The sequence below is a fragment of the Bos indicus genome, chromosome 7, assembly GCF_029378745.1.
Source record: "Bos indicus isolate NIAB-ARS_2022 breed Sahiwal x Tharparkar chromosome 7, NIAB-ARS_B.indTharparkar_mat_pri_1.0, whole genome shotgun sequence".
Lineage (NCBI taxonomy): Eukaryota > Metazoa > Chordata > Mammalia > Artiodactyla > Bovidae > Bos > Bos indicus.
In genome coordinates, this window is record NC_091766.1 from 65,672,652 (window position 1) to 65,696,014 (window position 23,363).

The following is a 23,363-nucleotide window of genomic DNA, read 5'->3' on the forward strand; positions in this document are numbered from 1 at the left end:
CACGTTTCATAATAGAGTGGCAGGAGCCCAGGGCTGACATCTTTAAAAACAAATTGATGTTCTTGGAACAAACCAGGAAGCTCACTGAGTCTCAGTTCTGTCTTACTGTGTCATCTGGGGAGAACCATGTCCACCCTTCCTACCTCAAACTGATATTGTGAGAGTTAGATGCAGTGATGGATGAGGGAGACCTTATGAACTGATTAGTCACGAAGGATACAGAAAGGGTAATTTACCTGAATGGGTAGCTTATGCTTTCTTCAGCTCTCCTCTGTGCCCTGAAGCAGGGCCTACATAAAACCTCTGCTTTTCTACTTCCCTTTCTGTCTCTCTAGTCTGTCTTTTATCCTGTGGGATCTCTGCAGTTTCCTCCGTCCTCCCCTTTCTCATCTGCTGGAGGAGGCAGAATTCTCCTGGGCTTGGTGTAGCCAGAGCCCAGGCCTTTGGGTTACAGGCCGCCCTAGAGCGTTGCCTTTGCAATAAAGAGTGCTCTGATTCCTGGCTGTGCTTTGCCCCTGTCCCCTGTCCTAAATGGCATTATCCTTGCCTGGCAGGTGAGCTAATAGGTTCAGAGAAGTGGATTCTGGTGCTGATGGCTTTAGTCCCTTTAGGGTCTGCTTGAGCTGGAGCCCTTTGGGATCTCCACCAAGTATCTGTCTCTGGCGGTACTGAGAGACCTAGGGTAGCTGGGCTTTCAGTTTCAGATCCTTGGTGTCAGCTCCCTTCTCACTGTGTGACCTTTGGAGCGACCCAGTCTCCAATAAAACTGGAATAGCTTCACCCTTGGGGGGATTAGAAAGTGCACAATAGGCCTATAGCAGGAGGCCTGAGGTAAATGTTTAGTAAGTGGTAGCCATTATTATTTAATGGATTCAAACCTCAGGGCACTGGGTGAGCAAACAGCAAGGTTTAGAGGGAGAATGGAAGCTGTAAGAGAGAGGCAGACAGGTCCCTTCAGAGCCTTCATTTCTCCTTGTAGCACAGCCATAGGTGGGAGCTCATTGTGAAACAACCTTGAGCTCAACCCAGACTGACTTTTGTGAACTCAAGTCTGTCAAGATACTTGGCTCACTTGTGGCTTCTTGGCTTGACCAGTCTTGGTTCCTGATGCTAGAGGTTGGATGGTGGGAAAGAGTGGATGGGCTCCTTGGTGCATCTCTCTTCTGACTGCTCTCTGTATATAATTAAAACTTGCTCGCTCCTGCTCTTCTGAGCTGGTTAATTCCTGTTTGCACTTCCAGTCCATAAGTGTGAGACCATGGATTGACACTTGGAGACCAGAGGTCCCTTCCTGCCAGTCTCACTCATTGGCGGCTCAGTTCTCAAATACTAATTGGCATCAGCATTGCACAGGAAACTTGTTAAAAATGCAGATGCCCATGCTTTGCGTCTCTCTGCACACTGCTTTTTTGGAGCTTGGGGGAAGTCAGGAATCTGCGCTTAACCCAGGTCCCCCACATTCTCAGGTGTTCTTAGCTTATGGAAGTGGTGTTTCAGTCCTGCTAGCTCAGGGTCCCTGTTCCCACAGTCATGAGGGTGAGGGGTTTGTATACAGCCTTCTGCTCAGGGACTCCAGAAGAGTGGGAGGTCAAGTGGGAAGGAGACTTCAGTTCCATTTCCACCAGAATAGTTCTGCAATGTATTTTTCTTTTTTAGACATTATTCAATATTTAATACAATATAAAAAGAAAAACATTGAATAAGAACCCATGTACCCACTACCGTTTCTTAAGAAGCACACCCTGATTCTAAAATGGTGTGGTTTAGTTACTCAGTCATATTCGACTCTTCGTTACCCCCATGGACTTCATCCTGCCAGGCTTCTTTGTCCATGGGATTTTCTAGACAAGAATACTGGAGTAGGTTGCCATTTCCTTCTCCAGGAGGTCTTTCCGACCCAGGGATCGAGCCCCGGTCTCCCGCATTGCATGCAGTCTCCTACATTGCAGGCAGATTCTTTACCAACTGAGCCACCAGGGAAGCCCAGTCAGTTCTAAAATACTAATACTAAAAAATCTCCCAGGCCTTGAGAGCAAAGATAAACAAATGGGGCCTAATCAAACTTAAGAGCTTTTTGCACAAGAGGAAATCATAAACAAGACAACCTGTGGAATGGGATAAAATATTTGTAAACAGTGCAACTTGCAAGGGGTTAATTTCCAAAATATTCAGACAGCTCATACAGCTTAATATCAAAAAAGAAACAACCCAGTCAAAAAAGTGGGCACAAGACCTGAATAAGCATTTGTTCAGAGAAAATACACAGATGGCCAATCGGCACATGAAGAGATGCTCAGCATCACTAATTATTAGAGAAATGCCAGTCAAAACTACAATGAGGTATCACGTCACACCAGTTAGAATGGCCATCTTCAAAAAGTCTACAAATAATAAATGCTGGAGACGGTATGGAGGAAAAGGAAACCCTCCTATACTGTTGGTGGGAATGTAAACTGGTACAGCCACCACAGGAAAACAATATGGAGGTTCTTAAAAAACTAAAAATAGAGCTACCGTATAATACAATTATCCCACTCTGGGGCACAGAGCTGGACAAAACTATAATTCGAAAAGATACACATTAACCTCCCCCACAACCCCCCCGCCGTCCAGTGTTCATAGCAGCACTATAATAGCCAAGACATGGAAGCAACCTAAAGTGTCCTTTGACAGGTGAATGGATAAAGATGGTACATATATACAGTGAAAGAGTAATCAACCATAAAAAATGAAATACTGCCTTTTGCAGTGGCATAGATGGACCTAGAGATTATCATACTAAAGTAAGATAGAAAGACTAGTATTATATCACTTTTGTAGAATCTAAATAAATACAAATGAATTTACTTACAAAACGGAAACAGCCTCACAGATACCGAAAGCAAACTTGGGGGAAGGAGAGAGATAAAGTAGGAGTATAAGATTAACACACTGCTATACATAAAATGAGGAGAAGGCAATGGCACCCCACTCCAGTACTCTTGCCTGGAAAATCCCATGGACGGAGGAGCCTGGTAGGCTGCAGTCCATGGGGTCGCTAGGAGTTGGACACGACTGAGCGACCTCACTTTACCTTTCTCTTTCATGCACTGGAGAAGGAAATGGCAACCCACCCCAGTGTTCTTGCCTGGAGAATCCCAGGGATGGGGGAGCCTGGTGGGCTGCCGTCAGTGGGGTCGCACAGAGTCAGACACGACTGAAGCGACTTAGCAGCAGCAGCAGCATACATAAAATGTGATTCCCAGGGTGGCTCAGACAGCGGTTAAGAATCTGCCTGCAATGCAGGAGATCCAGGTTTGATCCCTGGGTCCTGGGTCAGGAAGATCCCCTGGAGAAGGGAATGGCAAACCCACTACAGTATTCTTACCTGGAGAATCCCATGGACAGAGAAGCCTGGTGAGCTACAGTCCACGGGGTCACAGAGAGTCAGACACGACTGAAGCGACTTAGCATGTATGAAATAGGTAAGCAAATAAGAATTACTGTATTGTATAGCATAGGGAGTTATTTTTGATATTTTGTAATAACCTATAATGGAAAATAATCTGAAAATATATATATAACTGAATCATTTTGCTGTACATGTGAAACTTTAACACAGTATTGTAAATCAACTATGCTTCGTAAAAAATTTTTAAAATACTAAATGCAATTTTGTGGTTCTGAGTAAGCCCTGTCAGAGTTAGGAGGTGAAACTCATTTGGTCTATAACGTCAGGTATGTCCAGAGGAAACCTACCTTAGAATTACTAAGCAGATTCCTGGTTCCACTGTTCCTGAGCAAGAATCTCTGGAGAGTGGGACCCAGGATTCTGTATTTTGACAAGCTCCTCAGGAGATAATTTTTTTGCATTCTGAAATCTTATGGCCCAAGTCATTTGTAGCAGTGGTGTCAGAGGTGGATTGTACCCTTGGAAGACTGGCTTCATCTAAGGTTGTGGTTAGGGTGATCAGTGAGTGTGAGGATAGAATTAAAAGATGTCAGGAGTGCAGATGACTGGATCCTCACACCCCAAGCATAGTCCTTAGAGAGAAACTGAAGCCACCCAGAGGGGAATTCTCCCAGGCCCCAAGGACAAGGGCTGTAGTGCTGGTGCCAGGGCTGGTCAGTCTCCCGACCACCAGGCCCCCGCCCTGGACACTTGGCTCACTGTCGTGGGACGTGGGCAGTGGTTCTTTCCTACTGTGGCCAGATTCCGCTGTTAAAAATACACGATCTCTAGTTAAATTTGATTTTCAGATAAGCAGCAAATACGTTTTTTAGTATGCTGCTGCTAAGTTGCTTCAGTCGTGTCCGATTCTGTGCGACCCCACTGACGGCAGCCCACCAGGCTCCCCCGTCCCTGGGATTCTCCAGGCAAGAACACTGGAGTGGGTTGCCATTTCCTTCTCCAATGCGTGAAAGTGAAGTTGCTCAGTCGTGTCCAACTCTTAGCGACCCCATGGACTGCAGCCCACCAGGCTCCTCTGTCCATGGGATTTTCCAGGCAAGAGTACTGGAGTGCGGTGCCATTGCCTTCTCCATGTCCCAAATATTGCATGGGACATAATTAATCTAAAAATTTACTATTATTTACCTGAAATTTGCTAAATCTGGCAAATTGTTATCTTTTTAAAAAGATTTTTTATTAAAGCACCAGATTCAGTAATTGACTCGTTTTCTTAAATAATTATTTTTAATAATTTAAAAAATGCATTTAAAGATGCATTTATGGTAGTTTTCTGTTTACCTCTGCCCTTAATTTAAGCTGTTAATCCTATGAGCTGGCAGCCACCATGAACCCCTTTCACGGTTTCAGAAAGTGAGAGGTTAAGTCTTACTCTAGGATCTTCCATGCGAGATGCTTTTCTGCTTCCTGATGAACCTGCTTGCTTGGGTTTCATTCCTCTGTGGCCCTGTTAATGCCTATCAGGTTACAAGCCACATGAGAAATTGGTTAGATAAGACCATCTCCCCTGGCTTTATGAGTTCCTTATTTTGAGGACAGCTGGTGGTTAGAGCATTCTTAGGTTTACATGGACTCCCAAGTCCCGGATAGCTGCTCTGTCCTGCCTCTTAGCCCAGGGGCCTACTTGGTTGGGTAGATGGGTAATGTAGGGGTCACGTCTCCTCTATATTTCCTGAAGAGGGGAGGGAGTGGAATAGATCACCAGTGAGCAAGGGTGTGGAGTCTGCTGGTAGGGCAGCCTGTCTCCTTATCCACAGTGTCCCAGTTGGGGTTTCTTATGTATGACGAGGCCTCCAAGGCTGGCCCAGACTCAGCAGCAGAAACAGATCAACTACTTTTATGGGGAGCAAGCCCAGTCTGGCTAAATTGGGTTAGGGGAATTAGTCTTTATCCAAGCACTTCAGTTCCCCTTATGCTTCAGGAATGGTTGGCAAGTCTCTACTATTTCTGCTGAAGTTTTCCTGTTACCAAATGTCCCCAACCTGCAGGACTGAAGCTGTTAGGATCCAAGCATTTCAGAGAGCAGGAACCTGAGGATCAGTGAGGATGCCCAGCCTGCCTCACTGGGTAGATGGCTGGTCAGGCCCTTTGGGGCCCGCCTGCCGCACATCTTCCAGAGGGGCCGAGAGCCTCCCCTGGAGAAGTCAGGTCGCTGGTGAAAGTGGGGCCCTACACTCCCAGATCCACTTCAGCCAGAGCACCCCTCCTTTTCTGTCAAGTAGTCCAATTCCATGTGAGAAGCTGTTCTTAAAAACGGGGACTTCTGGGTCTGTTATAGGCATCATCAGTGGGTGTGGGGAGCAGTACCTGGAATGTTTGGGTCCCTGAGGCCCTGCCCCCTAGTCTGCGAATTAATGTAGTTGTGTTGTTGAGTGGCCTCCTGACCTGTGGGAAAAACTCTGAATCACAAGGCAGCAACGTGATGTCCAGTGCTAGCTTCACAGCAGTTCACTGCCTGGTTCCTCCTGGGCCTCAGTTTTCCTGCCCGTACAATGGCCTGAGGTCTCAAGTTCCTTCCAGCCTTTCTGTCCAGTAACAGGGATAATCCAGAGTAGTTTCTTGGGGATTCAGAAGCCTCTTGCAGCAAAGAATGCCTTAGACTTAGGACAGTTAAAATGAGTTTGTGTTAGGTGGTAGGTGAGCACAGGCACAAGGAAAAAGGAGCTTTGATGTCAGCAGCCTCCTGCATAAGGACGATGGTGTCAGTGGGGCAGCAGAGCATTGCAGCCTGCCTGAGGATTGGCTCTGAAATCCAGGGCCTGGCTGCTGGATGATGGGCCTGCCCCTCAGGGCTTAGAAGAACAATACAGGAACCTACAGGCTGGATATGGCTTGGAAAAGTTTTGTTTTTTAATGTGAATTCATTAATAGTATTTAGAAAGCAGAAAATTACTCTTCCGCACCAAGTTTATTTTTCTGTATTTCTTGAAAACTCAGATGCTCTGGCAACATAAGCTTGCATTCCTGTGTGGTGTGGCGACTGCCTTTGAGTGTGTGCTGCCCTCTGCGCTAGTGTCCGTGCTTCCCCGCTTGCCACGCCGCCAGCCAGCTCTGTGATTTGTGATGTAGCCCAGGGCCTGGGGGCTTACGCCTGAAGTCGGGGACCGCTGGGGAGTTTCAGGGCTGTTTTGTTTGCTGCCCGCACACTGTTCTGTTTTCCACAGCTGATGTCTGGTGTTTGGGTTGAAGCACACTGCTTCCAACTTGAAGGAGAACAGGGCATAGGTCTAGACTCAAAGGGTTGCAGCTGCCAGGCTGCCCAGCTGTGCTGTTTGGACATAATGCAAAGGGGTAATTAACCTCTCTACCCAGAAAAGAATGCTCTGGAAGTTCTTTGAGAGGCACCCATACCAATGTAAAATTCTTCATTGGGCCAGCCATGAACAGGCTGCAGTCCTGGGTTCCAGGGGCCAGTGAGCAATTCAGAAAGATCCCTACCCTTGTGGAAATCCCAGTCATTGCCTATATAGGGCATGTAGCTGGCTGGTGAAGCCCAAGGTGGAGTCAAGCTGTACCTGGGTTTTAGTCTACCTAAGGCAGGTGGCCTCTCTGAGCCTCAGTTTCCTCATCTATAAACCGGGAGTCATCATCACCTTACCTGTCTCCTAGCATGGTTGTGAAAAGTAAATGAGCCACTGCATGTGAGCAGTTTGTGTGGATAGTGTATGGACTTAGTCTGGTGCAGTTGAGATGCACACAAATGCAAACATTTCAGGGGCTCATGAGTGCTCTGAAGACCCCACATGATAGACTGAATTAGAACTTGATCCAGAGTTGCTAGTTGGGCAATTAAGAAAGGCCTTGAGAAGAATTTACACTGAGATCTGTGAATAATGTCACACAGTATATATACTCTATGACCCTGGGCAAGTCTCTTCCCTGAGTTTCATTTTCTAAGCAACTGGAATGTCTTTTTGAGGCAGTTACATGAAATAGCACAAAGCAACTTAGAGCAGTTATTGGCGCCTACTCAGCACTTAGTAAAAGGTGGTTATTAGAATTACTGTTCTAACTAGAACCAAATGTGCTCTTCAGAAAGGCTGGGTCAGGGAGCTGGCACTTGAAGGCCAGAAGCTTCTCTGGCTGCTGGTATATTTCAGCTGTGATGATTATTAATTAGCTTTGGGGCAGGACTTCAGGGATTGGTACTGGTAGTGGGCGTGACCACAGCCACCCCAGGGTGGCTTACTTGGGCAGGGAGAGTCACCGCAGGCTAAAGGGTCACCGCCAGCTAAAGATAGTTGACTGGGGCTGGTCCGGACCAGGCAGCGTCATGTGACCACAGCCTGCCACCTGCGCTCCTCCTCCCAGGCCCAAGGGGCGCAGACTCTTCAGGAGCTTGCTTTGAGCGGAGTCCCATGAGCTGACTTCTGAAGGTTTCCCCTCTCTTCTTACTCCTTTCCATAACGGCACCCTTCAGCCCCCTCCTGTGTTTCCTCTGCACGTCTGGGGGAAATCAGGGTGGGAAAGCTGGTCAGAGAGAGCTGTCTGAAAAGTGGTGGCAACAGTAGGAATCAGTGAAGGTGAGGATGGTTAACAAAGCTTTTTTTTTTTTACTCTTTAGATGAGTGTTCATGTGGAGGGGTAGGGTTGGTGTTGGGATCAGTGGGGATGGGATGAAAAGTCGGTGGTCCCCAAACTCCTCCTCTAAAGACCCCACCGCACCCCCAGGCTGGATGACAGCTGAGAATACACCAGACTTTTCTGACTGTGCCCCCAGGCTGGCCTGGGAGGGACGGGCACAGGTGGGTGATATAATCTAGACTCCTGTTGGCATTGCACTCTGCCTTAATGGTTTCTCTGCCTTCCGCAGTGAGGGTCCTGGGCTCCAGCTCTCAGGCAGTGGTTGGGGCAGAATCTATGTCAGCTGGACGCCTGTCCCTGCCCCCCACCCTCATTGGGGCAGAGGTAGGAATGGGGGAACTCGGGGGTGGGCCTAGAGGGAACGCCTCTTCCCTCACAGGACTGTGGGGGTGCCAGATAGGTGTGTTAGGGGTCAGTTTCCCTTGGCTTCTCTCTGGGTGGGGAAGAAGGGGATTGTCAAGTTGCCAGTGTTCAATCCTAGGAATGTCACTTGCCTTGCTCCATGACCTTAGATTTCCCTGTAGTGGGCCTTGGTTTTCTCCAGTGTGTAGGGCGATTTGAGGGTCTGCCCTATTGACCACAATGAGGAGGTAAATTGGACCCTCCTGCTAGTGGTTGAAAGCACAGGATTTAGAGTCAAATTGCTTGACTTCAAATCCTGTTCTGTTGCTTGCAGGCTGTGATCTTGGTAAATAACCTTTCCACCGTGTTCCTTCGTTTCCTCAGTTGTAAAATGAGACCAGTTAGAGGAGCTAACTCAGTGTTAGAACAGTGCATGGCATTTCATAAGTGCTCACTGTTAACATTACGACCACAGCTTGGTGCTAGCATCTCTTCTGCTCTGATGAGAAGTCTCATTGCTTGCCATCTTACCTTCTCTTCCTTCTCCCTGTAGATAGGAATATCCTGTGTTCAGTTGAGGAAGGTGAGGGAGGCCCAGGGAGGGTGGCTGGTAGGGAGTGTCTCCAAGATTATACAATTGGTGAGTATTGGAGTCTAGACTAGGTTCTGCTGGGACCCAGCAGTGCCTGTGAACACTTGTTTTTTTTGCCTGGGGGAAGGCTCCAGCTAAAATAAAGGTTGAGGATTGAGGCCATAGACTCAGGAACTAGCACTTGGAACAGCAAAGCTCAGCTGTATTGCCAGGTCCTGAGCTAGATGCCAGAATCACTGCTATGAAAGCAGCCTGGTACCTGCTGTCAAGGGGGGTGGGGTGGGGTTGAGAATAGATAAGTAACCGGCAGCTGATACAGTACAGTGAGAGCACAGAGCCAGGGTAGTTCACCTGGGATGTGGTTGTCTCTTCAAGAAGTTGACCTAATGGCCATAGGAATAGGTCAGCAGATGGGTACGAACGCCACTAATGCAGCCCCTAACAAATGACCTTGTTCCCCAAGGCAGAAGTTCTTTGCACTCAGGGTAAATTCAGCCTTTTTAGATACTTCGCTAATCTCCAGGAGATGATGCCAGCCCCAAAATAAATGTTTGGCCTTCCCCTGTCCTCCTGGCACTAAGGCATGAAATCTAGTAGTTCCTCTGGCCAGCCCCATCCTTCAGGCCTTCTCCCATCTAGCCCGGCCCCATCTCACTTTTCACCCACACTCATCCCTCAGTTTCATTTCCAGCTTTTCCCTTCCTGTTACCAATCTTCATTTATTTAGCTGTACCGGATCTTAGTTGTGGCACTCAGAGTCTTCAGTCTTCTTTGGAGAGTGGGAATCTAGTTCTCTGACCAGGGATCGAACCCAGGCTCAAACCGTGGATTAAGAGTGCAGAGTTTTAGTCACTGGACTCCAGGGAAGTCCCCCTCTTATCAGTTCTTTTTTCTATAACCTGATGAGTTTGACTCATATCCGCATACCTTCCCCCCCAAAATCCTTCCCTAGTTTCTTGCTAGTTTACCAAGTCCTTGCTCCTTAAGACCTACATCTGGCCCTTCTAGGTCCCCCTGTGCCCTCCCCAAAAGGGTCAGCAGCTTTAGGATCTTTCTGGAAGCAAGCAGTGTAGAAAATACAGTTGGGACCTCCCTGATTGTGCAGTGGATAAGAATCCACCTACCAAATGTAGGGGGCAGGGGTTTGATCCCCAGTCCAGGAGGATCCCACAGGCAGCAGAGCAACAGAGCCTGTGAGCCAAACTATTGGTCCATGCTTTAGGGCCCGAGAGCCACAACTACTGAAGCCCACACACTCTAGAGCCTGTGCTCTGCAGCAAGAGAAGCTACTTCAGCGCAACTGGAGAGTAGTCCCTGCTCGCCACGCACAGCAGTGAAGATCCAGTGCAACCAAAAGTAAACAAATGAAAAATAATTTTTTTTAAGTGGGCTTGACCTTTGAACAATACAGGTTTAAACTGTGTGGGTCCATTAATACGTGGCTATTCTCGATGTAAAAGCAGTACTGCGTGATGTTAAGTTGGATTTTTCGACCGTGTTGGAGGTGAGTGCTCCTAACCCCTGTGTTGTTCAAGGGTCACCCATACTTTGTGTTTTTACCTGGGTTTACACCAGCTGTGTTTGGGCTTAGGTCTGTTTATAGGCCGACAGAGACTCCTTGAGGCCAGGCTCTCTTCCTCTTCTGTGCTGAGAAAAAGGTGGAGTGGCTGGATTTCTTCAACTGAAAGGAACTTCAGGCCTTCCCTCTGCTCTTCCTTCCTCTGGTGTGGCAGGGGTTTATACCACAGCCTCCCTGGGGACTGAGGCAAATCCCCCCCTTCCTTCTTTCCTCTCTCCTGGGGAGACCTGCCCTGGAGCCAGCCCCTTTCTTGCAGGGGAGGTGGGGCTCAGAGTGTGGAAAAAGAGCCAGGCTCCAGGAGAGGAGGGTATTGGTTTAGCTCCCCTTCTCTTCACCACTCACAGTCTTAAGTGAAAATAGTGAGTTTGCTGATCAGATAGAGCTTCATGAAAAATCTCCTGGTCTCCCTGTTCCCTCCCCAACCCCACCTCCACTGTGGGGTTCATTTAATACACGAATGAGTATGTGTTTGTAGAAAGCCCCTTGACACCGCCCCCCCCCACCCCCCGCCTCCACTCCCCGGAACAACATTCAGTACTGGCTCCTAGCAGACTCCACTTTCGCCTCTTCCATATCCCAGCTAACCTCTGCTTGCCTTGATGGAGAAGGGAGACACTCACAGAGCCTCTGCCTGCCATCCTCCTCCCCCTGAGTGCTGGGGTCACCTCGGGCCACCTCACCACACCTCTGCCTGGGAACCTGTCCAGTGACTCTTCACCAGGAGGTGGCGGGACGGTGCTCTGAGATTATACCAGGAAAGCTTTTTGACCCGTTTTCCCACCAGTGGACATGTGGAATCTCTGGTGAGCTGGAAGGAGCACTGGACAGAGGGAGCTGAGGCTTCTAGTGCCCATCCCGGCTCTTCCCTAGGGAAGCCCCTTATTAGCCTTTGGGAGCCTCAGTTGCCTATCTAAATGGAAGAAATCAGAACCACGGGCCTTTTTTGCTGCTCTCATGTCCTACAACTGTTTTCTTGGGCACATGCGAGGTGGTGAGTTTAGTGTGTCCCGAGCTGGGCTTGGGTCAGTGGTGGCTGTTAGTGGTGCTGGACATAAGGACTGGCCTCTTGCACAAAAGATTGGTTTCCATTGGGAGCCATTTTAGATGCCAGGCCCTGTACATTGTGGAGCTGTGCTGCGTGTGCCCACGTTTGTACACGTGCATGCGCCTGGTGAAGGTGGACAGTTGGGAGGGGACCCAGAAAAGGATGTGTAATTGAAGTTAGAAAACCTAGTCTTTTTTCCAACCTGCCCCCAGGGCCTGACAGTAGCTCATCCGAGCCTTCCTGCGTTCCCCTAGGCCCTGCGGGATTTTAACAGAGCTAGGGATTTTGCTTAAAGGTAGCAGTGGTTCTCTCTCCCTAAAGTATTTCTCTGTCTCTCTGGGGAATTTTATTCTTCCTTAGAGCAGGGGCAGCCCGAGGCCCTACCTGAGAGCAGAGTAGGAACCAGGGTACTGAGGGTCCTTGGGATAGAGGGAGGCTAACTAGGGATGGGGCCTTTTCAGCAAACTTTTCAAAGGGCTAACTGATTGGTTTTCCTGGGTGTGCCCAGAGAGCCACATTCCCCTGGTCAGCTTGGGATTGGTGGGGGAGTAGGGAATCGGTGGGGTCTTTTAGTGGAAGCGGGTCACTCCCATTAAGGAGAGCCTGAACTTTTAGCAGTACTTTACCATTTGTGATCTTGAACAAGGTGTTAGGCGGGGTAATTACAGGATCTGATTCTTCCCAATTTTGAAAGAGTTTTTGTTAGAGGAAATAAGACAATGACCCGACAAAACTTTGCCTTAAACCTTTTTAGGTAGTCTTCAAGAGCACTTTGCCCTCTGAATCTGATTTCCCATTCCACTTTCATGATAATGACGTTGATGGTGCCGGCCTTTCGGCCTGCTCTTGTCCTGATAGCACGCAGGGAGTGTTTTGGGGGTCTATAAGCTGGGTCCCTGGAGAAGTAATTACTGCCATAGCTTATGTGTAATTGAGGGAGTTGATCTTCTAACAGCTGCCTCTGCTGGTCCTAGTCAGGGAGCTGCGTGGTATTAGGCTGCTCTGGGCCAAACTGGAGTTAGCAAGAGAATCAGTGTGGAGTAAGGAGTTCCCTGGGCTTACAAGCTCCATCCTCTTGGAACTGAAAGAGATTTTTTGGTTCTGCACTGCCCAGCACTGGGAATAGGGGATGCTGTGGTTTGGGTTATAGAGCCCCAGCTCTCCTTTGGCATGTGGAATGTCTTGAGGCAGTGGCTCCAGTATGGGGTGGAAGCCAAGAATTCAATGGCCTCCCAGTTAGGAATCAGGCAAGGACTCCCTTCTCATTAAGGGAACATGCGTGTGATCAAGAAGTGGAACATTCCTTTTGAGACCAGCTGGAAAAATTTTTTTGCTCAGGGACTGGGGGTAGCTCTTGTCCTGGCATGGCTGGCCAACAATGGAGGCAAAGGGGTGGGTGAGCAGAGGCCCGGGTTGTATCTTATCCTGTGGGTCTCTGGGAAGGAAGGGTTCAGAAACTCCTGGTCTTCAGAACCAACTTGGAAAAACAAGTATAGGTGTAGAAAGGACCAGACTTATTAGGGCCACTTCCTTATAAAAAAAATTTTTTTTTTCCCCAAAAGCCCCTGGACTTTCCTGGCTTGCCAGTGGTTAAGACTCTGCACTTCTATTGCAGGGGCTGCAGGTGCAATTCCTGGTCAGGGAGCTATGACCCTGCGTGATGCACGGTACAGCCAAAAAGTAAAAATTAAAAGTAATAAAAATAGAAAGCTCTTCTCTGCCCTGGTTGAAACTACTGGAGAATCCCAAACAAAATTAAATCACTGTAAACATACTACTTAAGTGAAAGTGAAATCGCTCAGTCATGTCCGACTCTTTGCAACCCCATGGACAGTAACCTACCAGGCTCCGCGGTCCATGGGATTTTCCAGGCAAGAATACTGGAGTGGGCTGCCATTTTCTTCTCCAGGGGATCTTCCCAACCCAGGGATCGAACCCGAGTCTCCTGCATTGCAGACAGACGCTTTACTGTCTGAGCCACCAGGGAAGCCCAAACATACTACTTAGGTCCTGGTAATATTTGGTTATATGTCTTCCAGAGTTCCTACTATGTGTATTTGTATGTATACCTTTTCAATTTATTTTACAAAAATAGGATTATAATTTTTTTCATTAGTGTGTTTATGTTTTCATATCAGTAGAGATCATTATCATTTAAGAACACTCTGGAAGTTGCTCAACTTTTATTTAGCCAGTTCCCTACTGTTAGACATTATTTTCAGTGTTTTTGAAATTATGAATAGCTCTTGCAACATCTTTGCACATAAGCCTAAACACTTGTCTAATTTGTATCATTAGGATAAATTCCTAAAGGTGGAACCATTGAGTCAAATGTAGGGGGTGATGGTCTCACTTTTCCTCTGGAAACTTGGAAGGCAGGCACATCTTCCCGTTGGTGACCACAGATCACTGAGGACAGAGCTGGCTCTGATGCACATGCCTTAGAAGAGGTCTTGGACTTCTTGGTTGCCCACTTAGGGTTTTTGTCTTGCCTTCCTAAGTCTACTCACATGAAGACTTCTAGAATGTTTGAGCCAGAGAGAGTCTTTCAGATTCCTTTATGGGATCTGCTGTGATTCAGGAGCCCTGGATTATAGAGCAAATCCTGCCATGGACCTAGGGTCTCCAGGCCTCAGTCCCCCTTACACAAGAGGGTAAGAGCTGTGAGAGACCAGTGTTGAATTCCTGGGGTTTGGGCTGTCTGCTTCTTTCATGATCTCACTTTCCGTAATTTCTTCAGAAAGCGGGGTTTGAGCATGTGTCCCTCTTCTGTCCACCACATCTTCTGTCTGGGAACCTACAGGTTGCTTAGTGGCATGGGGCAGTGATGAGGGTGAGGAGCTGGTCGGGGGCCCTCTCTGAGGGGTGCTGTATAACCACCTCTCCTTTCTTGCTTCCACAGAACATTCTGCCCCAGCAAAGGTGGTGAGGGCAGCAGTTCCTAAACAGCGCAAAGGTGGCAAGGTAAGAAATATGAGTTGGCAACCCAGGGGTGGGGGTGGGCTTCCTGGATGGAGGTGGGAGCCTCTTTTCTGTTGTAGTGAGTGCTTCTGGGCTGCAGGGGATTTCTGAATAGCAGAGGCACTTTTTCTGGGTCTTTGTTGTGGATGGTTCTCGTGGACAGACTGGTTTTGGCTTATGATCTCTTGGTGGAGCTGTATTTTGGATGAGGGCCTGAATGGTGGAGGCAGGGTTACCCTGGAACCCTCACAGAATGTGCCTTGCAGGTTGGTGACTTTGGAGATGCAATCAACTGGCCAACACCTGGAGAGATAGCCCATAAGAGTGTGCAGGTGAGTCTGTGGGAAGGGATGGGCAGGTTTGAACTCCGTCTACATGTTCACATTTGGCCTCAAGCTTTCAGTGCCTCGGGTGTTAATTTTCTGTTTTTTAGAAGGAGTGGTTGGAAAATATGGGCAACCTTGAAATAGCTAAGAATCATCCTTTGAGCCCTTGCTGTGTGACAGAGACTGCCAAGTGCCATTTATCCACCATTTCACCTAATCCTCAGTGACTCCTAGATAGGCCCTTCGGTAATTCCCATTTTACAGATGAGGCCACTAAGGCCGGGAGGGGAGGTTAATCACTAGTCCTTGATGGCCAGGCGGGGATTGAAAATCAGTGTGTCATGTTCTAAAACCTGTGTTCTCCACTTGGATTGCCTGTGAGTGCAGCAGAATGGTCATTAGGGCAGGTACCCACCTCCAGACCACAGGTTATGGGGAAGCTGACGTAGCTTTCCTAAGCCCCAGCAGAAGGTGGACCCCTGGTCAGTCCTTTCCCCATCAGCATCTTTTTTCCTGGCCTGATGGCAAGGTCTCTCATCGGCTTGGGCCAGTGTGCTTTGTTCACAGACAGGATTGGTGTGGACAGACCAGAGGCCAGTGTCTCCTCCATCCCACTGGTGATTCAGACCACATGGTCCTGTTGTAGGGAGTAAACACCTGGCCTTTGCAGGCCACAGCCCACGTTGAGGGGTTGTCTCTCTCATTTAGACTTAAGGGACCTGGAGAGGCGGGTTGTCCTCTGCTTCTTGCCTGTTTGACCACTCTTCCCAGCAAAGGCATGTCAGGCGTGAGAACAGGGCTATAGGGTACATCCACCCCAACCTGCATCATGTGCTCCGGTGACAGGGAGCTCCCTTCCATCCCATCCTGAGTGGCTTTCAGATGCATGTCACTTCCCTGTTCCTCTGCTTCCTGCTGCAGCCACAGGCCCACAAGTCTCAGCCTGCCCGCAAGCTACCACCCAAAAAGGACATGAAGGAACAGGAGAAAGGAGAGGGGAGTGATAGTAAGGAGAGCCCGAAAACCAAATCCGATGAATCGGGGGAGGAGAAGAATGGGGACGAGGACTGCCAGCGAGGGGGACAGAAGAAGAAAGGTGAGTGACTTGGAGCAGGACTTGGGAGAAGGTAGCAGGAGAACAGGAAATGTGAGAACTCGAGGGCTGCTGGAGCAATTTCAGGAGCCCCCCGGAAGTGCTTGAGAGTCTGATGGGTGTAGGCTGCTGGGCCATCAAGCTTCTTTCTAACTATCTGTCCATCAGTTCTTTTGCTATAACCGTATTTGGAAAGCCCTGTCCTCAGCACTGGGGCTCAAGCAGTGCAGAAGACAGGCGGTCCCTCCCTCAGTGTGTTCTTGGTGTCTGTTGACGTATTTCTGCCTTGTGTTAGATTTCATTTAAATACAGGCGATCCCATTGCTCTGGCTGAAATGGCTAGGATACAGGTTTGGCTGCTGTCATACGTATCTAGAGGAACAGTGGTTTAACCAATATGGAAGATTGTTTCTTTCACTTGAGAGCTTGGTAGGAGTAGGCCAGGCCTATAATGGCAGCTCTTTGATTCCTTTGTCTTGCTGTGTGTTGGCTCTTCTCATCCCAGGTGACTCACTCTACTTAGTAGCGTGGGGAAAGGGGAGAATAGCTCCTTGCTTTTTAGGGACGCACCCTAGAATTGACTGCTTCCACTCAGCTCTCCTTGGCATGTATCTAGGGGAGCCTGGAGGTGCGGTCTTGATTCCAGGCTGCCGTGTGTCTGGCTGTAAATGGTGTGCTCTGGAGAAATCGGTATTGGGAGTCAACCAAGAGTGTCCATCACATTGAAGTCCACCGCCTTCTTATTTCAGGGATGAAAATGAGGTCCAATGAGGGAAAGGCGTTTGCCCGAGGTGACCGGGGCAGTAAAAGCCCTGCCAGGGACAGAGGATTGGGGGTAGAGGTGGGCAGGAGGGGCCTCTCCTTCAAGCCTTTCTCGTGCCCACGCTATCCTCCAGGGAACAAACACAAGTGGGTTCCGTTGCAAATAGACATGAAGCCTGAAGTGCCCAGAGAGAAACTGGTCTCACGCCCTACTCGTCCTCCAGAGCCACGACACACGCCCACCAACCGCGCGGAGATCAAAGGTATGCGCTCCCACTATGGAGGGCCTGGGCCTGGGGGTCACCCTCAGGCCTGACCTGATGCCCTCTCTCCCCATAGGGTCTGAGCCTGTCACCTACGTGCCCGTGGCCCCCCCCACTCCAGCCTGGCAACCAGAGACCAAATCGGAGCCTGCCTGGCATGACCAGGATGAGACATCGAGTGTGAAGAGTGATGGGGCTGGTGGGGCGCGGGCTTCCTTCCGTGGCCGTGGACGGGGGCGTGGTCGCGGACGGGGACGCGGACGGGGTGGCACTCGAAGTACGTGAGGCCCCTTTGGGCTCCGGGATGTCTGAGGGAGTTCATCGGGGGCGGTGGGCGGGGATCTCCTCTCCCTCATGGTGCTTGTTCCTCCCATAGCGCATTTTGACTACCAGTTTGGCTACCGAAAGTTTGATGGTGCGGAGGGGCCTCGCACCCCCAAGTACATGAACAACATCACCTACTATTTTGACAATGTCAGCAGCACTGAGCTTTACAGCGTGGACCAGGAGTTGCTTAAAGACTACATCAAACGCCAGATGTGAGTGGACAGGCGTCTTCCTTCCGGAGACATGGGTGGGGTTGGGGGGTGCCTGAGGACGGAATAAGGCTGTACAGGCCCTTCTGGGGATCACAGTGGTTGCTGCCTCTGGCTGGAGACGAAAAAGATAACTTGAGAGAACTGTACTTCTGTTTTAAAAATGAATCAGTTAATGTTTTTAAAAGGAACGAAAATGTCTAGATTCTGTTCCCTTTGGGCCTCTATTTGTAATGGCAGCATTGTCAGAATGCTAATAGACACTTAACTGAGTCCTCATTGATGAGGCTCAGTGCTCAGCTTTATAGGCATTCTCTTACTTAGTTATAGAGTTACCTATTTAATTCTTATGAGCTGGGTTTTATCCCCTTTTTATTGATAAGCAAACAGGCCCAGTAACTTGCCCAACTAATAAGTGACAAGGCACAGATTTCAGTCTGTTTCTGTCTGACTTGCAAAACCTCAACTCCTAACCTCTCTAGTGGACTGTCTCCCAGTCCAGTGGGGGGCCATACAAGGAAAGAGATCATTGCAGTGGAGTGTGATAAGCAGTTTAGGAGCAGAAGAGAAAGGGACCAACAGTATTGGGACTGGGTTTTAGAGGATGAGGAGTTTGTCAGGTGTACCAAGAGGCGGAAGGGCAGAGAGAGACAGTTTGACCCAAGGTTAGGGAGCCATGAGAGGATAACATCATCTCTTTCCAGCCTATAAGATTGTAAATACAGAGGGACAGGGTTGGTCAGAGGCTGTGTGAGGTTCCTGGAATGTACAGAACAAAGAAGGCATGTTCACACATGATGGAGCAATCACACTTCTCCCCTCCACCTAGTGAATACTACTTCAGCGTGGACAATTTAGAGCGAGACTTCTTCCTGCGACGAAAAATGGATGCTGACGGTTTCCTTCCCATGACACTGATTGCGTCCTTCCACCGAGTGCAGGCCCTTACCACTGACATTTCACTCATCTTTGCGGTATGTCTCCCTCCCTGGGGCTGGGGCGGAGGGGAAGGAAAGATCCTTACTTAAGGAGTTGGAGTTTGTGTCAAGCCTAAGAACCCCAGAAGAGTCCTCATCTCATTTCTTGTGCTAAGGTTACAAGGCTTGGCCAGCCTCTCTCCCTCCCTCTCCTCGTTCCCTTCCCTTCTCTATCTCACCTTCTTCCCCGTCTCTCCCTCACCCCTTTATCATGGAAGACATCAGACATGGAAATTTTGCAAAAGTCAATACAGTGGTGTAATGAGCCCATTACCCAGTCTCAGCAGCTATCAATTCATGGGCAGTCTTATTCCATTTGTCTCCTCATCTGTTTCCTTTCCCAGATTACTTTGAAGAAAATCTCCAGTAATCTGACATTTTATCCATGTTTCAGTTAATCTGTCTCTAAAAGATAAAGGCCTGTTAAAGAAAAGTACTCACTGTAGCACTATTACATATAAAAACATTAACAATTCTTTAATATCACCAAATATTTGTTCAGTTGCCAATTCACCCCGTTTTAGAAGTTTTCTTTCAGTAATTTGTGAATCAGTAATTTTACATGTTCCGTACTCCAGATTTTTTGTAAATTAGTGATTGAGAGACCTGATCAGATTCAGGTTTTTTCCTTCCTTTCTCCCTCCTTGTCAAGAATACTTTATAGATAGTGATATATTCTCTCAGGTGGCACTTAATGAGTGCTTCATCTGGTTCTCTTTTTTGTCACATAAGCTGTAAATTACCTGTTACTTCATTAGAAACTATAAAATGTGTATGTTCTGTCTGTCTGTATTTGTTTGCTGGAATAACTCTTTAGGGAGGTACTTTGCCTTATCAGCTATTTGGTTACCAAGAAGCATGTAGTTTGTACAGGAAGGGCAGTTAAGTGCTTTATCTTTTCCTTTGTTAACCAGTTCTCAGAATTATGAGCTGATCTCTAATAACCTTCAAAGGTAACTGGTAAGGTTTCAGTTTGTTTTTTTTTGTTTGTTTTTGTATCATTACAGACTAGTAGATTCAAGCATTCTGTTTCATTTATTGTAGTTATTATGCTAAATCAAATTGTTGCCAGTGGGACCCTAGTTCATCTTGTACTTTTGTTGCCTCAGATCTGGAATGGCCTTTTTTTTTTTTTTCTTTAAGACACTCTAGGGCCTTTATTTTGGGGAAATAGTAGTTCTGATATTTAGATATCACAGCCTGAGTTGTAGGGTGATTGTTGCTATGATTGGTTGTTTTTTTTTTTTTTTAATATATCATGAGATTACACTGATATTTTCTGTTAATATTTCTCCAGTGTCTTTACTTAACCCAAGGATCTTTTATGTTTGTAACTATTACTCTCCCATGCCAAAAATCCTGATTCCAAACAACATCAGAGTAACTATTCATTTGTTTTACTGTACAGACTATGCTTACAGTATCTCTCCTACTCCTAGATTTTTTTCCCCATTTATACGGTCAGTGACTATTAAGTTGAAATACTTTTTGTGTGGTTGTGTACATATTAGTTTTAGTAATTTTGCCTTGCTCTCACATTTTTGGGAATGCTTTCTTACGCCTAATTTCTTACTTGTTTTACATTTATATAAAATATTTCTGTGTTTCCAAAGGCAAATGGTATGTTGATAGTCCAGCTTAAAAGATTTTCTTAATACTTTTTTCCCTTTTACTATAAACAAACTTTTTTGAATCCTTCCATTAAAAAAAATAAGTAAATGCCTCTCTCTATTATATACTCACCCTTTCTTAGATGAATGGTAACATAGCACATGTATTTCTTCACCATTTTTTGCTTTCACTTAATGTATCTGGGAGCTGAGCACTTAGTAGTGGTAGTGGTAATAGAGAGAGACTCCTCGTTCTTACTTAGAGTTGTGTGTATATGTATCTTTTCACGGTTTAGCCAGTGTGTCTTTGTTGTAGGAGTGGGATGGTTGAACTGAAGGCCAATGCATATATAATTTTGCTAGCTGTTACCTGATTCCCTTTCTAGTGGGTGTACTTTCTGCGATCTCACCAGCAGTGTATGAGAATGCCTCTTTCCCCAGCCTCACCAACAGAGTATGTTATCACATGTTGAAATGTTTTTCTTTTCCATTTAAAAGATATTAAAAAGAAAATTCTTCTCTACTCTCCATTACTTCACCCCCTTTCCCCCAAGATAGATACCTGTAGCCCTTTACCTGTGAATCCTAGAAAAATTTGTGTGCATTTGCATGTTTTTAATTAACAATTCCAACACCAGTGGGATCTTAAACTCATTGATCTAGACCTGGTTTTTGTGACTGTTAACCACCTCAACACATATGAAGCTGACTTTTAAGCCTGAGTAGTGTTGGGTTCGGAGAAGGCAATGGCACCCCACTCCAGTACTCTTGCCTGGAGAATCCCATGGACAGAGGAGCCTGGTAGGCTAAGAGTCGGACACGACTGAGCGACACTTTTCACTTTTATGCAATGGAGAAGGAAATGGCAACCCACTCCAGTGTTCTTGCCTGGAGAATCCCAGGGACAGAGGAGACTGCTGGGCTGCCGTCTGTGGGGTCGCACAGAGTCAGATACGACTGACGCGACTTAGCAGCAGCAGTGTTGGGTTGAATTGCTGTGCCATAATTGGTTTAAATTGCCTATGTAGTGGCAAGTTGAGGTAGTTCCCGATTTTTTCCTTTTACAGGCAGTGTTGCTGTGAATGGCCTTTTGTCCATATCTTATACATGCTGTCACCTATTGGTACAAGTATTTCCCCGGATTGATTCTTGGAAGTAGAATGGCAGGGTCAAAGGGCAAGTGTGTTCTGCATGTTGTTACCTCTTACAAGTTTGAACATCTCACTCATCTGCTGGTTGTGGAAGATGGGGCCAGTTTTCTTATACTCCTGCCAACTCTGGACTTTTGCGCTGAGCTCATGGGGCTCAGTCATGCCCCGGCTTCCAAGATCTTGGTCTGTCCTCATCTTCCCTCTGCATCTTCTCCCTCCTTCTCCCCTGCAGGCCCTAAAGGACAGCAAAGTGGTAGAGATTGTTGAGGAAAAAGTACGCAGGAGGGAGGAGCCCGAGAAATGGCCTCTTCCTGGTCCCCCGATAGTGGATTATTCCCAGACTGATTTCTCCCAGCTTCTCAACTGCCCAGAGTTTGTGCCCCGCCAGCACTACCAGAAAGAGACAGGTAGGTACCCTGCTGGCATGTGGGTGCCTCCTTGTTGCCCTTGTCTTCCGGCCAGCAGTCCTGCTCGGGGCTGGCATCAAGAGGAGGACTGGAGGGATGAGGACCTCCCCTTTCTACCCTTCAGAGTCTGCGCCTGGCTCTCCCCGTGCAGTCACCCCAGTGCCAACCAAAACAGAGGAGGTCAGCAACCTAAAGACGCTGCCCAAGGGCCTGTCCGCCAGCCTCCCTGACCTGGATTCTGAGAACTGGATTGAAGTGAAGAAAAGGCCTCGGCCCTCTCCAGCGCGACCCAAGGTGGGTGAGGCCTGTTCCCTATCCTGGATTCTAGGGGCTTGGGCTGGAGAGTGTGGAACGGGTATCACATAGGCACAGAGCTCTGTGTTCTAAGGGAATAGCAGTCAGGCCAGGTAGTTCAGGGTTATGATGGAAGCCACAGGCCACCAGTGAGTGCAGGAAGGCTGATATGGCCTGTTTCCATTTCCAGTGGATCACCCCCCAAGATAGCCCTATCTCTGTAGTTCCTGAGTGGCATTTTTCATAGGAGGAGATCATGTAGCCTCTGGCAGCAGTCTCATTGAAAGTTAAGTGTTTCTTAATACTTGGCTGGGTTTTTTGGTTTGATTTTTTTGGGTTTGTTTGGGGCCTTATTTGGCCAGTCTGTGTAGCATGTGGGCTGTTAGTTCCCTGACCAGGGATCAGACTTGTGCCCTCTGCAGTGGAAGCACAGTCTTAGCCACTGGGCCACCAGGGAAGCCCCTTGGCTGTTCTTTTTGCCTCATCTAAGTCCTTATGGCTGCATTATTTAGTGCCATCCCCCTGAATTTGTCCTCACTGTCTCATATATAACTCCATCAAATCCTTGGAAAAGGGAAGGGAGAAGGTGCAGACCCATGGCCTGGAGAGTTAGAGTCTAGACTGGAACTCAGGTCTTCTGTCATTGTTGGCTGGTGACCTTGGGAAACTTCTTTAATATCTGAAGGCCTCACTTTATCTTAGGTTGAAAGGAAGGAGGGGTTAGATTGCTCTAGAAATAGTAGACCAATATATGAGTAGCTCACACATAGTCTTCTGTTAGAGAAGTGTTTGAATCTGAAACTAAAATTTGAGGAACAAACTTCTCCATTCACCTGCCCACTGCCATCCCTTCTTTGGATACCTTGGTCTAGGCCTTGAGAGGAGACCTGATAGATGACCTTGTATGGAATTCTGTGCCCCCTTTACCATTGTACCACTGTGATCGATTCCCTCATCTCCTTCCTGCCCCCACACCCCCAACCCTGTCTGTTCTGGTTGTTCAAGAAGTATCAGATAGGCTAGAATGTGAAGAGAAGGTAGTAAGTGACAAGGACCTGACAAGGTTCAGTTCAGTCCTTAAGACTGCAGAGGCTTTGGAAAGGCCTTTCCAAAGACACCTAGCCCCCAGTCCAGAATTAGAGCCCTCCACTTCCACCTGGCCTATCCTGACCCTTGCAAAAGAGAGTAGTTTAAGATTTATACAAAAAGCTTTTTTTTTGGCACAGCAGGGAATTAATGTTTAAATATGTTGTGTGAGGTAAACAGATGTTTTACCTCCAAAAACTTGCAGATAATTCATCGTATCAACACTCTGAAATACTTCGTTTTGGCTGAAAGGAGTCTTGTTTTTTCTCCTGCCTTTGGGACATGCTGTGTTTTTGGTTTTTTGTCT

General features: G+C 47.7%; 1 protein-coding gene across 4 annotated transcripts in view; it reads left to right on the plus strand.

Moving 5' to 3' along the window:
* Positions 1 to 23,363, plus strand: part of LARP1 (La ribonucleoprotein 1, translational regulator) — an 89,192-nt gene that overhangs the window by 54,918 nt on the left and 10,911 nt on the right. For 2 of the 4 annotated variants that reach the window (XM_070793896.1, XM_019963521.2), the window contains exons 2-10: positions 14,493 to 14,554; positions 14,818 to 14,883; positions 15,799 to 15,973; positions 16,867 to 16,995; positions 17,072 to 17,272; positions 17,372 to 17,534; positions 18,361 to 18,505; positions 21,502 to 21,676; positions 21,801 to 21,970. In XM_070793896.1, coding sequence (XP_070649997.1) covers positions 15,850 to 15,973; positions 16,867 to 16,995; positions 17,072 to 17,272; positions 17,372 to 17,534; positions 18,361 to 18,505; positions 21,502 to 21,676; positions 21,801 to 21,970 — 1,107 coding nt within the window. In that variant the 5' untranslated portion in view covers positions 14,493 to 14,554; positions 14,818 to 14,883; positions 15,799 to 15,849. The remainder of the gene's footprint in view (positions 1 to 14,492; positions 14,555 to 14,817; positions 14,884 to 15,798; positions 15,974 to 16,866; positions 16,996 to 17,071; positions 17,273 to 17,371; positions 17,535 to 18,360; positions 18,506 to 21,501; positions 21,677 to 21,800; positions 21,971 to 23,363) is intronic. The other 2 variants (XM_070793894.1, XM_070793895.1) reach the window with 2 other exon arrangements.